Below are 17,036 nucleotides of genomic sequence, written 5' to 3'. Positions count from 1 at the left end.
AGCTCCCTCTTACAGCCCTGACCCTGTATCCCCATGCTGCACCACCATCTGCTGGCCTGGAAGGACTCTCTTACTGGTGGCAACCACTGGCCAGCTGGCAAGCCAAAGGAACATATCACTACTTATAATTATGTTTTAGCATTTCCTTAGTTAGTTGTAAGAAGGGAGAAAAAAAAAAAAAATCAGGACTTTCTAACCAATAATTTTTATTTCAAACAATTACATATCTTTCTTCTGTGCCAAATTTAACTGGAATTGAACACTAGGTTCTAAGCAGGGAAGGGGAAAACCAAGAGTTGGACACAGTGGTTTCACAAGTCTTATTTCCTTATGGTTCTGTGGCTTTAGAAACTCTTCCCATTTGTGGCTGGTTTTGAGTGTAGTTTGACTTGCTCTAGGCAACTAGGCCAACCAATGAGAGGAGAATTATTCAAGTGGAGGAGGAAAGAATCCAGTTTTTGTGAATGTTGGTGTTTTCAGCATTTGTATATTTTCTCTAGTTTTTAATGGTAATGCTTTTCTGATCAGGGGAGTCAGGAAAATGTAGTTCATATATACAGTGTGCTGTTTGCATGCTCATACACGGTTTTATTTTCCTGTGTTTGGCTGGAAGGTTCTAACGCTTGAACTAATAAGACCATGACATTGCAAAGTGCATTAGCAGAGAAAGGATTTCTGTAAATTGCAGGAAAAGGATCATCTTGTTAAATTAATCAAATAATCAGTGCAGCCATAAACCCTGTGGTCACACTTTTCTTTTTGGAAACAAACAATGCCAGTTTAAACACACACTTTAATCGGCTTTTGTTTTGTGCAGCAGCGAAGCAATTTTTCCTATTGAGTCTGTCTCTGCGGTAAATGGAGAACTCCAAAGCCAGTAATACTATCATGTGCCTCAGAGATTAAGGCGTGGACTCTGAAAATGTTCTATTTGTTACTGTGTTTTAGACCTTATTTGTTAGATGAGTACTGATCAAAAGAGTTAAGTGTTCTCGCTACACACAAAACTGTTTTCAAGAAATGAGTCTGTTGTAGTTTGGAAAAGAAATGTTCCTTGGTTTATTTTTATGCTAGTCTAAGCAGCCATTTCTTTTCTCTCTCTTGATGCTTAGGGCCTGTCATTAAGTTTTTGCATGTGTTATTACACAGTTACTTTTTATTTGGGTTTTTTGGTTGTTTTGTTTGTTCTGGTGTCTACCTGGCGAAAGCTTCATTACAGTACCATGTACGGAGGACCATCACAGCAAGAAGCATTTTATGTTAGTCTTTTTGCCTGTTTGACTCTATTCTAGTGCTTCTTACTCTGTAAAGCACTAGAATATGTTTATGGTATAAAATGCAGATTTAAAAAAAAAAAAAAAGATTATTCTCTCTGCTGAGCTTTGCTAAAGATAGAAAGATCATGAGTCTGACTGAAATTATTGGTTATTGCTAGAAACCTTAAGTCTGACTAACCCAGGTTTGTTTCTTAATTATTTTTCTTTTCAGAATTGGTAAAGGATTTCAAGGTGTCATGAAAAGGTGGGGATTTAAAGGTCAGCCTGCGACCCATGGCCAGACGAAAACTCACAGACGTCCTGGAGCAATATCTACCAATGTGAGGATTCTTTTTTCCTATTTAAGCATTCTTCAGTATTTTTAGAACTGGTTACTAAAAATGAACAATTCCACAATAGCTAGCTGTTACCATCTAATTTGTGGTAGCAGAGAATCCTAGCTGTCTCAAAGGAAGTTCAGAAACCTGTATAATGAGCAATGCAGACAGCTGTTCTGTTGTGCCTCGATTTATGAATATTCTATGTTGCTGGTAAGTGAGCAAACATGTTTTAACTGAGCAAATTGTGGTGTTTTGTAGTATAGCTGAGAGAAATAGTCTTAATGGTTCAAAGAGAGTTCTAAGAATCTTTTATCACAACATTTATAGATTGGAAAGGACTTATCTGGTATTTTACTGCAGATATTGTACTATTCTTTGGAACCTCAGTTGCTTTTATCACCTTGCCTGGCTTGTGTAGCTGCTTACTGAACTGTTTGATTCCCAGAATAGTTTGTTGGCTTCTAAGCATTTTTAAGCAGAGCAGAGTAATATTCATTTAAAAGCTCTTTGGAAGAGATTCATTTAAAACTTTGTCCCTATAAATGTTGCACAATATTTAGGCTGAACTAAGAGGGATTTTTTCAAACTAGCTTCATGACACAGAGTTAAGACCAACTGAGTCACAGTACTGAACCTGGATTGTCTGTAATTTTCTTAGAGAGAAAAAAGAATTAATAATACTCAAGAGCAAAAAGGCACCAGGCAATGAAGTTAGAGTAATTGAGACTGTAAAAGCATACAGTACTGATTTATAGCCCTTCATTTCAGCTGGAAAATGAATTCTACACCTGGCACTGTTTTCTCTGAAGACTGAAGAACGTAAATATTTGAACATACAACACTTTGTTTTAGCAGATGGTATTCATTGTTACAAAATAACCCCTCTTCTCTTTAAATTAGAATTTCCTAAGCACTAATGCTGGATGTAATTTCTCAAAGTATATAGAATGGTAAATAGTATTGGAAATAGGTATGATGAAAAGGAAACATGGTAAAAGGATGCAACAGGGGAAAAACAATGCATCGATTTTTATTTTCCAGTCTAGTGCTGACCACCTCAGATGTTTTTGTGATCCTGCATTGTTCAGTACTGGATCCTGTCCCTAGAACTTCATTGCAGCTGATTTCCTGAAGTCATGATTTTCATGTGTTAAAAAAACATTAAACATTATTAATGAATAACAGAGTGGTGCAAGAAACAGACAAATCCCTTGATAATACTGTAGAACTGAAAATTATGGCACTTATTTTGCCTTTTGTTTTCCACCTTTGTTCTCTAGGTTATACCTAGCCAAACAAAAATGTGATATAGAAACTAAGCAATAGCAGGGAATGTAATTAAAAACTCTGTTCTCAAAAATACATGCTTTTAAAAATCTGGTTTACATCAATATAAAACTCATGGATTAGGGAGAGGAGAGAAACTACAGTTATCTTCATTTTGGCAGCCTTCCAGGGCAAGAATGCTCTGGAGCTCAGTGGTAGCTTGCACAAGTAATTTAGGCAAGTTTCCAGTTGCTGCGGTCTGTGATGTAGCTGAGAGTCTTGTGTTGACAAGGTTTTTAGGAAAAAACCTCTTCTTGATTTTCATGAAGTGGAAGTATGGGATGAGTGCAAATTTTGCACTGAATCTATACACATTAAGTGTTAAGCAAAGCTAGAATCCCTTGGTTGATATAACAGCATTTATAGCAGTTTTATGATTGAGGTCAAGTATTTCAGATAACATTTAAAGTAATATCTAACCTTCAGCAGGAGGTATTTAAAATACTAATCGATATTAGATATTTTCGACATTGGAAATACCAGCGTATTTTCTTTGGTACTTCTGTTGAGTTTGTAGGTGTACCTCTTTCAGTTACATGATTTTTTTGACTCTGTTTTTATCTAGAAAGCTGCCAAAGTTTATCGTGGAAAGAAAATGCCTGGTTTAATGGGTAACATCTATAGGACATCTTTTGGATTAAAGGTGAGTTCTGAGTATGCTAGAATGTGTGTAAGGTGATTGCATTGCCAAGCAATGGACTTAGCCGTGTAGCCTTGTGTTGGTGTACTGTCTGTCATTTCTGCCAGCATCCAGACAGGAGCATCCTGAAGTAAGCAAGCTGAAAAGACAGGAGCGGCAAGTGTATGCTCCTGTCTGCTTGTGAGTTACAAATAAGTTACCTGAACTACCTTTGCCCATGTGTACCCTGGGAACTGGCATTTCAGGTGATACTTCCACATCTGATGTGCTTTTCACTGTGTCCTTGACTTCTGCCTTTGAAGTGGGAAAACAATCAGGCTTTTGGTGACCTTCAGTTAATGTTTTCATGCCTTTCGTTCCACTTGTTCAAACCCAACCCAAGTCTGAGTTGTTTGACGTCCTGACTATCGTGGTCCTTCACTTTTATGTGCGAAAAGGGGATTATAGTTTCTGTCTAGATTCTGGTGGATACATAGCTGCAGCAGTTCCTGGGCTATTACAACTACTCTTCTCTGTCTCTGAAGGCAAACCCTGCAGTTTGCACAAAAACCATGTTATCCTCTAGTTTGCAAAAAGAGTGCTGCTGCTGCTCTGGGCTAACTAAGACTAATTTTTTTTGTAATGGAAAACGTGCATGTTCAGTTGAGCACCTCATAAAATTAAGAAATTATTGGATGATTGCAGTAATGTTTTCATGAGCATATTTGTTTTAATTTGTCACGTGTGATGTTTTTCAACAGCTGTTGCTGCTAGAGGGGAAAAGAGACTTGGGAGCTTCAGTTGGTGTCATGCTGAACAAAGAGCTGCCTTACCAAATGTAGCCTGATCACGAGCCCTTTAAAACTGTTTAGTAGACTCCTGCATTAGAAAGCTGTGCACTCAGAGTAGTGTGTGACTGAATTTTGTGGCAAGTTCAGGCCTGTGAAGAATATTCTTCCCCAGACTACCGCCTCCAGTTAATCAGTTTGTGCTTTGCTGGACCACTGTTTGTAAAACTGGGAATAGTCTCTAAAATGAGCTCTGTGTCTGTTTTTTTCTGTCTCCTAGGTGTGGAGGATCAACACAAAACATGACATTATTTACGTAAACGGGTCTGTTCCAGGTCACACAAATTGTCTGGTGAAGGTATGTTTGCTACTTTCAAGTCACTGATATTGGTGACTCCTAAGCTCTCTACAACTCTTCTTACAAAAGGAAAAACATTGGTTGAATGCAATCTTCATTTCTTCAGAGTCCCATCTTGTACTATTGAATTAAAGGGCAGTAGGCTCAGTTCTGTAAAAGAGAGGGATTAGTAGGGACAGTGTCACCACTTACTCTAAACAGCTCATTCTTAACTTTACACTGGGGTTGTGCATATGATAAACCAACACAGTTGCTGTAACGCTGTGGTGAGTGTCTCAGGGCTGGGTCCATCCCCTTTTAACACTAACCTAAGCCAACAGCATGGTGGTGAGATTTCCAGAACATTAGTTAAGGGCTGTATTCATGAAGAGAAATACACAGCAAACACTGCTTTAAATGTTATTCAGAGCATTCCCACACACAGTAGCTGTTACCTTTCCAAGAAGCAGTTGAGGGACAGGAGGAGACAGCTGGAATTCACAACAGTGATGTGAGTTCCCTTTGCAATCAGTGTAAATGTGTCAGTGTTATTTTCTGTGGCATTCTACAGAATTAATTTCAAATTTTATGGATTCTCTATGAAAAAATGAAATTATGAAGTGTGTTCTTACAATGCAAATAATCCACATCAAAGCAAGAAAAGTACTTTTAAGGATTATTTTCAAAATAGATTTTTCTTTCTAATTGGGTACATTCTACACATCTGCAAGCACAAATTACTTTGTTTCCTTTCTTAGAGTACAGCATATCAAACATCTTTATTATGAATGATTATAAAAATTTTGTTGTACATATACCTATATATCTGATACATAGTTTGAAATCTTCAGAAGTATTGTAGGTATTTAAATAATCCAGTTCTTGAAAAGTCACAGAGTTCATCAAGTTCGGATGTTTTCAGCTAGTTTATTGTGTTCTTGTCACATTTTACTATGGACATCCGGTGTCTGTTATGTATTTCCTAGTTGTGGAGCAGAACTCCATATTACTGGGCATTAAGTAAAGCAATGCTACCCTTCGCATAGGTATTTTACACACAGAAATATGAAGTTTATTGTTGTGTTTCTCTCACTGGAAATAAGGCCTTTTTTTTCTGATTGAGGTATCTCTAAACTGCTTTGACTGTAATGTCCAGCCCAAGCCTGGAGAATGTATTAAACATTTCTCTCCCAAGATAGTAAAAATTGGTTAACAGATGTCCAGGAGAAGTAGTCTTCAGGATAACTTCTGCAAAGTTACTGGGCATGACATCAATGACATAGAATTAAGACTGTAGCTTCACTGGCCTTTCATCCATATATTGGACTGAATGACCTTTTCTTTAACTGTGTTCTAAGTATTTTTTTCTAATCCTGAGCCATGAACCTGGTTGCTATATGTTAGTCTGAGCTTTAATTAAGTGTGAATTTGTTACAGGATGTTATTTTTAAATTACAACATATGTATACAAGCAACATAATGTAGCTGAAAAAGTGACTAATGTTTGATGCCCAGACTTTATTCTTTGATCTTAATAGTACTCTTAAGCAAGAGCTAATTGTTGCAAAAGGTTGTGCATCTTGCTCTCCTAGTCATGCTGTTAAAATCCACACTTATATAGTTCAGTGGCAACTGCATGTACTCATCTCAGATGTCTTATCTGCAAGAATATGACATTTTAGGAAGCCACTGAGACTTTGAGTACAGTATTTATTTCTACCAGCTCATAACTTTTATTCTAACTGGATTCAGTAAATTCATTTTTTTGATTTCTGGTTTTAAGTGAATTAAGAAAACATTTATTAAAGGCCTGTAATACAAACCGTTTTTAAAAGCAAAGCTGTGTGTGTTAATACCACTCATTCTTATGTACGCCATGAAGATCTCATTTAAACAAACCAATGTCCCCTTGCTAATCAGACAGGGCACACTTGCGCTTGGAGAAGAACCTGCTGGAAGTGTTACATGCTTTCTTTCATGATTGGGTCACTTCCACCATTTTCTTCCACCTTCTCTTTTTCTTTACAAAGACATACTCTTGTCTAGGCTGGAGAGCATCCACCTTAACACCTTGGATTTACTGTTTTTGTTCTGAAAGCAGTCGTGCTGTTAGCTTAAAAAAATCCTTGAGGCAGCAGTACTGCCATAGTCAACAGCCGTGTTAACAGGAGACTGCTGGGCCAAGTCATCTGAGCTATGCAGTAAAACACATCTGTGATGTGAAGAGGATAATGGACTTTGATTGCCATGACAGTCTGCTGCACACCATTTAAGTGCTTGCCCTGTCCAGGAGTGATTTCTGTTCAGTTCACTCACCACGGATGATGATTGGAACTTTATCCTAAGACCAAAAGTTAAAATGTCTCCATTGTTCTTTTCAAGTAAACTTACTCTGTCAGTGTTAACTAAATGGTACAAGGCACTTTCCTGACTGCTTTACTGATCCTTGCGCATGATGTCTACAAGATACAGGTCTGGATTAATTGTATTTGCAAGTTACCTATATTTGAAAATGTTTCAAGTCATGGTTATCTACGATTTAGAAGTACAAGTATCTTCAAAGATGTATTTTGGCATACATATTTCAGAGTTGCAGCTAATTCCATTAATGCAGGTTGAGGATCCATGTGAAGAATGAGGGATTTTGACCCTTAGAGCTCTCTGATTAACATAATACAATATTTGAAAGATCTTGGCCAAAGTGCTCCAGACTTTCATGGCTTTTTAGTAATAAATAACACTGAGATGAATGCACAGTAGTAGGTATTATTACTATTAAGAAATAGATATTTTAAAATTGTCTGCACTCACATATTTGGTGATTGGAGGGAGTAAGTAGTCAGCAACAGTTCATTCCAGTTCCTCGAGCTGGTGAATCAGTTCTGGTTTTTTTTTTTTTCTTACGTAAACCATATGAATTACATGTATTAATTATTTTTTCCCTTATATTTTCAAATAACATCTCTGCAGAGTAGAGAAAGCTTTAATTAAAAAAGCATGCAAAGCAATACCATTTGGCATGTGTTTTCTAATTTCTGTTCTTTCCTTCTACATTTAATCTCGCTGCACTCCTCTGTGGTGTTTTTAGCTTGTGTCTTATGTCTTTCTTCCAGGGTGTTTTCTTGTTTGCATATAGACTTTGATTTTCTATACATTGTTGTATATTTGGATCTGTAGTTGGGGAGAGAAATTACATGATATTAGCATTCATAATTACTGTTTATTCTACTAAATAACTGCCTATAATTAGGTAGCACTAATGTCTAGGGGATTTGGATCCATCTATCTGAGCTCAAAAAGTGGAATATCGCATAATACTCTTCTCTTTGTGTGTCTCTAAGAGGAAGGCTTTTGTGTTCAGTACCCACTCTGTTGCTTGGTAACCATTAAAACCCCAGTGCACCTTAAGGCATATATTTATTTTGTACGTTATATATTTTTGGAAACTTAGTACATCAGCACTGTATCTACCTTGAGATGAAGCACTTAAATTTTTCAAGTTTCATTTTCAGCAGAATAAAAGTGCAGAATACTAGGATTGATGGATTCATGGTTTAATTAGAAATCAGTTTTCATTTGATATTGCACACTGAAGCATGCAGGTAAATAACTGACATAAGTAATGTTTCTAGCCAACTGGAAAACTAATCAAAAAAGCTTACTTTAGTATGGATTTCTTTCTCAATGACAAGGTCTAATAAAATTAAGAAACTTTAGCAGTGTGCTAGAATATATGGAGTTTTTCTGTTACAAGAGTAACGTTGCAGAATAAGCATTTGTATATTAGCGTGTTGTGCCTATCAAGATAGCCTACCTCAGGTAATACACCAAGAAAAACAGGTATCTTCTTAGATCACAGGGCCTATAGTTACTGTCTGTGGTGTTGATCCTCTAGGAAAAAAAGCTAATAGCTTTTTCTTCTGAAAGCCTATGGCTCTCTGTCCTGGTTTAACCAGGATAGGGTTAAGTTTCCCCAGCAGTGGGGGGGGAGCTCTAGCCGGGTTATTCAGATACCATGCGGACCTCACATGCTGGCGCGTCACATCCTGGCGCGGGAGCGCGGGGCGCGTGGTTTTATACATCTGCTCCTCTCACTCCTGTATTGGTAGATATACTTTGCTCTGTTCATTGTTATCACTGTTATTGTTGCTGTTTGTTGTGTTGCTATTGCACTGCTGTATTAAACCTTTCCTTATCTCAGACCGGGACTTTGTATTTCACTCCCTTTGTGGGGGAGGGGCAGCGGCCACGTGGTCTCAGACCCCGGCAGGGGCTAAACCATTACACTCTCGATTTCTCGAGAGGTATACTACCAAAAAGTTATCTCTTCTGTCATTCAAGAGAGAAAGGCAAGACTAATTCCCTTTTTAAGCAGTTAGTTTATAATGGAAGGGATACTGTAATACGATATATGGTAATTCAGGATGTTATAGTTTATCTTTGATAATGTTTCATACCTGTCCTAATTTTTAAGGCACCTGATTTTCCTAGGACATTCAATGTTGATCACTTCAAATATATCACTTTTAATGAAAGCAGAAATTCTGGCAAATCTTGTAACTCATAGAAGTTGCTTAGCAAGTTAGACACTGAACTGGCCTTTTTGTATGCTAGAATTGAGTTAAACTTAAGTATACAATTGCTTTAGATAGGATTCTTCTTGAGTTAATAAACTTTGCAGTCTTCCTTTTTTTTTTTTTTTTTTTTAGAGAAGTCTGTAGGGATTTACATCCTACTTATTTTGTACCACACTTGCCGATATTACTGTCTGTGTTTCTAGCTGCTGATGCCTGAGTTGAGTGTGCTGTGCTCAAATTGAGGAAATGCAGGAATAGTGTGATGCCTTCTGTGATCCCTGTCCCGTACCTTGGGCCCCATGATAGAGTTGTGTGAGGTTTTTTGTTGGTTGGTTGTTTTTTTAAGACAAAATAAGGCTGGTCAGAAATGGATATAGTTCTTGAATTCAATTTTCTGTCTAGCTTCAAAAATAGAAGAGAAGCTGACACCTGAGGAGATTATTTCTAACATTTTGTATATTTAAACACATTTTCCTGTTTTGCAAACGCACTCTTTGTTGTGGTTGCTAACATAGCTTGAAGGCCCGTTAAACTACGAATATGAGTTGTGACTTCAACATCGAGTTTTACTGCCTGTTTAAGACCATATTAAGTATTTCGTGGTGATAGATTTTTTGGTATTTGTTTATACTGCCTGTTATGCCATCAATATATGGGTCATGCATATGTGCGGTTTCTTAATTGTCTGCAAAACCCTTTATGACTGTTTTAAAGATTTAGTGACAAAATCCCAACCACCTCCATTTCAGATTTCTGTAGTATTTTTCTTAATAAAAAAGCTTCACAGAGAATATACTGTAATGTATACACTACTATATATACACCATCTATCTGTAGTATAGTGTACTGTAATACAGTATTAATACAGAAGTTGAGCAAGCCAAGTGATTGTGTAATATTGAGTTATACAGTGAATGTTTTTATGGATTGTGATAAACAGTTGGGCTCTCAGCCTGATTCATTTTGTGGGTGAGAGCTAAATTCACTGGATTTTAGTAATACAGAGCATTAAAACTTTATTGGGGTGTTCTCAAAAGAGAAGAGAGAACAAGAAGAGCTGTGCTGGGTCACACTTATTTCTTGTTGGTGTACATGCTTATACAGACAAGTGTAACTGCTGCTGTATGCCATTTAACCCCTTTATAATATTGTGAAATTATTGTGCAGGAATCTGAGGTAATACATACAAGAAACCTTTGGTATGCTGGTGCCCTTGATAAATGTAAAGGGAGTCATTCAGTAACTCTTTTGAAGACAGATAAATCATACCATGTTTTAAGTTGCTAATCAGTACTTTCAGATGTAAAATGAAATTGAGTTTTCTTCCTTTCAATAAGAATAATAATAATAATATCTAACAACTTTTGAAACTTACAAGTGAGAAGGAGGTATGTTCTTTCCATTTGGTAGTGATGATCTAAGATGGTGCTTCAGGAGTAGAACTTAAATTGCATTTGAAAGCAATGAATGTAGAAGATGGAAAAAGAGCAGTAGTTTTCACCAGTCAGAAGAAATACTGTGTCAATTATACCAATCAAAAAAAAAAAAAGAGCATATCAGAAGAAAATAGTTTTAACATCAGATATGGCTTGTTGCTCTGGGATCTGTCAAGCTTCTGAGGAGTTTGGAAGGAGCAAAATGAGACAGTATTGTACTTCTCTGAAAGCAACAATGGTCTGTTGAAAATGTTTCATAAGAATCTTAAAACTACTTTAAGAATTCTCCTTATCACACAAGAGGTACTATCTGCAAAATGCCACTTGACATTAATATGTAAAATACAATGTTGAGGCTGAACAGCAATCTTACATTTATTTAGATAAACTAATGCAGGACTAAGATTAGACTGTTGGGTTTGCCTTCAGTTAAGAGCAGATGTCTTACTCCTAAATCCTGGGTTAAGAAGTTGTTGCTTTAAGAAAAGGGGGGGGGGGGGGGGGGGGGGAAGAGGAAAGCAAACATAATAAACATATATAAATACCTTTAATTTTCCAGGTGTCCAAAACTGCCTGTAATGAGACAGCCTGTATGTAACAGCACATATTATTTCATTATGAGAATAATCCAAAATAACAAAACAGAAGACATGAAAAACATTTTAATAAGATAATAGATGAAATGAATAAGTTATCAGAAATAAAATCATTTCCTCTAATCTTCCTAATATTATTGTAGCTTGTGTAGAGACCATGGGGGTTTTTGCTGTTTACAGAGAAGGCTTATGATGTGTAATAGGATCAGGGAGTAAAAGAGGAAGGGGCAAGGGAAATAATAGGTAACTGGTGAAGTTATTAAAACATGTTTTCATATAGTAAAAGAAACAGCAGCAACATATTGAAAGGGAGGGATGACTTCTCAGCCTCAGCAGTTCTCATCGCACTGTTGAAGCTGACTGTGTTTCCTCTGAACTCACCACTGCTGGAACTGTTGCAGCAAAGGTCTTTGGACTTGGACCTCAGCCTAGTTTATTCCATATAATACACAATGTAAATTGCTGCCTGCTGGGACTACAGGTACTTCAGTAGTTATGCACGGCAGCTTACAAGTGAATAGAGAACACTTTTCGTAGGGAGGTGTCTGGTGGAAGAAGAATGATCTACTTGAAAAGCTAAGTAGATATCCTGACCAGTTCATGTTGAGTCCTTCACCCCCTCATTCTTAGAAAAAGGTTTTCTTTTGCTTATTGAGCCTGCACTTAGAAAACTCTTGGAACTTCCTCAGGGGAAAAAAAAACCAAACCCAAACAGTTTTCAGAAGCTGAAGTTTAAGTCAAATTTATTGTGCACTTTATCTGCAGGAATCCTCATGGACTTTGGGAAAGGCTCAAGTAATAGCAGATATGAATCTGGTAAATATAGTGCTGTCAGAACAGAACTTTCAGTGGGCATAAAATTGTTTTATTTAATTTCTGGTATAAATCACAATTGTCTTATGTGAGGTTTTTGTCCAACCAAATAAGAACAAGCTTCCTGTTCTTTAAAAGCCCACCAAAAAAATAAGAGGAAGAGCTTATCTTCTCTGTACTAAAATTTTGTCTAATCTATTTGTACATTTATTTTTTTTAATCCAGTTGAGTATAGTGGCTAAAGGGATTATTACAGCTCGGGAGGAAGATCATATGTAACAATATAGAAATGAAGAATTTATTTTTAAATAAAATTTCATCACTACAGAATTTGTAGCTCTTTTTTTTCTTCAGAGATACCAGCTTTCTATCTTCTACCACAGGCAAACTGCTTTTTGCTGATAATTCTAGCTACTAATTTTCTTCAGAGATTGAAGTTTCAGGGGCTAGATTTTAAATCTTTCCACATGTAGAGAGGTCAGTAAAGGAAAGTAATTGCTCTGTGGCGCTACAGTTCTTGGAAATCAACTTTCTCAAAGACTCATGTTTGACAAACCTGGGTACTGATTTCTGGGTGAAGAATTTTAGATGCTTAGCTCTGCAGTCACTGAATAGCTTGCAGTAGCCAGAGGGACTGAATACAGCACATGCACATACCTTTGCAAAATTAGTTGCCATGATTAGTTTGTATCATAAATACAAAAGCATGTCTTGGTTGTCGAAAAGGTAATTACATTGCATAATATAATTTGGTATGTCATGTAGGAATGTCATGTGGGATATAAACACAGTTTAAACAAGCCAGACTTACACACATTTATTTTAATAACATTTTAAAATATTGAGCAATGAATTCATGAGAGTAGGTTTTGATTCTGTCACAGTAGTGATAAATTTATCACACAAGTGATAAATTCTCTTTGGGTTTTTTGTTTTGTCTTGCTGGTTTTTTAAAAACTCCTTAATGATGAGTACAAAATGTTAAATTCAGTAGCTGAGGTTGATGTTAAAATAACTGATGATTATACCTGGAATTCATCAGATAAACAAGTGTAGTGTGAATACTGCTGGTTTTTTTCTTATGCATGCAGGATGATTTCATTAATTTCTAGCATATCACTGTCTGAAAGTCTTCTGTACGATTTATTAACCACACCTTTCCCCCTCCTGCTTTTTAGGTCAGAGATAGCAAATTGCCTACTCGCAAGGACTGCAATAAAAACCCTCCATTTCCTACGTTTTTTGCTGATGGAGATGAAAAACTACCAGAAGACCTGTATGATGATGAGGTTTTCCAGTTCACGGATCCATCTGTCACATATGCATAATGTTCTTCATGTCTTTAAAAACACACAATTTTGTTATTTTCACAAACTTTGCAATGCTGTATAAAAGTAAACCTATGAATCACAGTCTGGCCAACTGACTTGAACACTTCAGATATTGCCATTTTGGTCAGGTAATAACATTTATCACTGCCAGTTTCAAACCTCTGTTTAAAGCAGTAGGTGAGTCTGCAGAGCAGGATGTCGAGAACACCAAACAGTTTGTGATCAGTGATCTTCTATCCTCTGTCTCAGGCTGTGAAAAATTACACATATGTGAAAAACTGTTGTTTTGAAGATGGTTCCATTTAATTTTCTGAATGCTACCAAACTCTGTTTCTCTTTTGTAGAAAGTACTCTGGCCAACTCTGATCAATCAAAAAAACTTCTAAATCTGCCTTGGCATCTGGGGTGGGGGGATCTGTGAAGAATAATCCAAAATAAAAGAAGAAAATGCATTGCTCTATAGGAGCACGAGCTTGTTTTGTTTCCTTCTTTCACCAGAGCTCTTTCTCTCCTTTTGCTTTAATGTTGTGTTGAGTTTAATGTAGCAGATACCCAACAAATTTTCTAGGGGAAAGATGATGCCAACCACTGTCTGTCTCTTCAGAGAGTTCTGGCAGTGTGTACAGCGAGGGGGTGTTCGGATGGGAAATGTTCAGTAACAAAGCAGCACTAAGACTGCAGTTGCCACCTGTTTGTCGCCTTTGCTGACAGCTTGTTCTGAACTTCACAGAGGATCCCTTGCATGCTCTCTGGAGAAATATTTCCGCATCTACAGTTGTCTCTGTATTGGATTCTTATTTGATTGCAGGAGAGCTATAACAAAGAAAGCAAGCCAAATGTGAAGGATTTGTCTTTATGATAATGCTCATTTTTCTTCTGCCTTTCAGTAATAGCTGGAATGAATACGCTCCTTTTGTTTTTCATCTTACGTGATTTACTATTTATGTCTGATCTTTTGAATGCCGTAAATCCACCCACGTCCAGAAGCAAGTACCTGCATAACTGTCAGTGCCATCTGAGTGTGTGCTTACAAGACCTACAGTAGTTCAAGAATTTGCATATACTAAGCTACTGTTAATACTGTGACAGTGCTATCTATTCATCTTTGCAGCTTCATCACAAGACATCAAATATCTAAGTAAATATGAGATTCCTAAAGACCTTACTAATACTATCCCATTTAAAAGGTGATGTCCTTGTCATTATGGTGTCTCTGTCACTGAAGGTGTTTTGAATTTTTTTGTAATAGCTTGAAGAAACCATGTACCATCTTAAAGAGGCTGTATATAGCTACTGGCTTGTAGAAGACTGGGAGGGATCATTAGAGACTGTGGTATGGATATGTGAACTGGTAAATATCTACATTGTAGGGTATGCTCTTAACTGGATTCAGTTGAATTAAAATGTGATTCAAGTGAATGCATCAGAATGCTGAATAACAGCACCACCTTCATGCTTCCCCTTCTCTTCAGTAACATGGGCTCTGCAAGTGCAGGCATCACACAGCAGATGTGGTGCAAGAAGCCCATACCTGTAGCGAATACCCAGTGGGGTGTCCTGTTTTGGCCATGATACTGGTAATGAGTGCAAGGTGTCACCTGTTCAGGATTTCCTCAAGAGGTGTTTGGTGTTCCTCTCCTGATTACAAAATAGGTTTTTAAAGTTACAGCGTGTCAAGTTTACTTGCTGTTGAACACATGTAAATCAGGGTGTGGCTATATGCATAGCTTGCTCTTCTGCTCTGGTTTATGGAATAATTCTGGCACACATATGCTTTCCTTGAGCAGCTTTGCTATTGTTCTTGTTTTTTACTTCATTGGTAATGATCCTGGACTCTCACTGAGATGATCACACAGAGAGATGCTTTTCCCTACTTGGTTTCTCAGCCAGACTCTGGGATTCTTTCCTGTAAATTGTAATTTGGTTTTGCTTCCAGTGTATACCTTGGAAAGCACCAAGAGTCAAATATCAAAGGGAGCCACAGGTTTAAAAAAGTACATTAAGATTCACTCCATATCAAATGAGACTTCAGCTTGAGGGGAAAACGGGCGACCTACTTCAATTCCTGTTTCTTTGATAAGTGAAGACCTTCTCCCTTTTTGGCATAAACAGTGACATTCCGATGATCTGATCATGTTACTTTTTAGCTTCATTGTCCAGGGAATGACTGCAGTCATTCAGGGAATTCTGTAGTTAACGTTGCCTTCTATTTGTTTAGCTTTAAAATTTCTGCTGAAGCCTATGTATTGTCACAGTAGTCTCTGCAGTTGTGTTTTTGAAATGCACACTGGATGTGAGGAGTGTGATTTTTCCAGATGCTGCTAATTCAGGCAGGTATTAGTCTCATTTTTCTTGAGATGTACAGATGAAACCTTTTCCATCTTTGTTTATCAAGAGTGCTTGGACACTAAAGGCAAGAGCTTTCCTAGCTCAAGTAAAGACTGATGTTCTGAAGGTATTTTCTGTAGAGCAGATGCAGGGTAAGATGTGTAAGATCTCTTGATGTGAGCTCAGAGTAGTGCAACCTAGATTGGAACATAAACATTTATTAGACCTGTTCTTCCATCAGGTGTTGGAAGGCTTATGGTGTTGTGTATCTAATTTTCCATATGCTCCCCATCTATGTCTTCAGATCTTCTGACTAATGAAGGGATGTTGTGTACAGGAAAGGCAGGCTGAATTTATTTCAAGGAGCAAAATTGTTCAGAAGTGTAATGGCACCAAATGCTTTAAGCCCACCTACAAGTTTGTTCTGGTGCTTACTGAAGTATTTTTAGATTTTATCGAAGGTGCTGGAGCAGAGTATTTATTCTTTACTGCCTCATCATGGCTGAAGGTTGTGGCTTATCAAGCAGATGTGCTCTTAAGAGTCAAATAAAAGCAGACAAGATTAGACAAATATCAAGTCCTCATGTCTCAGATGAGCCAACATTTTCTTGTGCTAAGGGTTGTGTTCATTTTTCTGAAAAGGCAAACCAAGGGCTGTGTTGCAAGTAGATATCTGTGTGTTTTGTTGCCATTCGTGAGTACTGAAAGTTTAGAGCCATCAGGGAACATATACCCAGGCAGCAACAACAGCAACAAAAAGAAGCTCTTACTCCATATTACCTGTAGATTATAAAAGAAGGAGCTGAACCTGTTACCAGGAGTCTGAATCCTGTAGGGCAACATCCTACCCAATGTTGTAGTCTGTTTTGCTGTCTGAGAAAGTAATTGTTGGCAAGCTCTGCTACCAACTTCTGAAACAGCTGAGATCTGCCATGAATTGTGTACCTGTTTCAGCACAGAGAACAAAGTGTTGTTGTCCTCTGGGAGTATAATGCTTGGAAGTTGTGCACTCTTCTCAGCCTCTTCTGTGGCCTTGGGCTGGTAAAGCATGTATCATTTTGCTTTGTGATGCTTAAAAATCATAAGAGGATCCAGCAGAAAGCATGAGTGCTTTTAAAATCAGAGTGCGCGTAGGTTTGTTGTGTCCTCTATTATCTTCTTAGAAGAAACCTGTTGTGCAGCTCTTCTTTTCTTTTAAAACACTAACATACACCAGTGCCTGTACACCCTGGGAATTTGACTGTGGCTGGAGTTGCCTGTAACAATGAGGCAAAATGCAGATACCAAG

The 17,036-nt window shown here is 37.4% G+C and overlaps 1 protein-coding gene across 1 annotated transcript in view; it reads left to right on the top strand.

The window, feature by feature from the left end:
• The window catches only part of MRPL3 (mitochondrial ribosomal protein L3), a 31,158-nt gene extending 17,273 nt beyond the window's left edge, over window positions 1–13,885 (top strand). Inside the window, exons 7-10 of the mRNA XM_074840039.1 lie at window positions 1,489–1,597; window positions 3,489–3,566; window positions 4,611–4,688; window positions 13,268–13,885. Coding sequence (XP_074696140.1) covers window positions 1,489–1,597; window positions 3,489–3,566; window positions 4,611–4,688; window positions 13,268–13,417 — 415 coding nt within the window. The 3' untranslated portion in view covers window positions 13,418–13,885. The remainder of the gene's footprint in view (window positions 1–1,488; window positions 1,598–3,488; window positions 3,567–4,610; window positions 4,689–13,267) is intronic.
• Window positions 13,886–17,036: the final 3,151 nt, after the last annotated feature.

This window comes from Strix aluco, chromosome 1 (genome assembly GCF_031877795.1).
Source record: "Strix aluco isolate bStrAlu1 chromosome 1, bStrAlu1.hap1, whole genome shotgun sequence".
NCBI lineage: Eukaryota > Metazoa > Chordata > Aves > Strigiformes > Strigidae > Strix > Strix aluco.
Note: the sequence above shows the minus strand (reverse complement) of the source record. Positions and strands in the feature narration are given on the sequence as shown.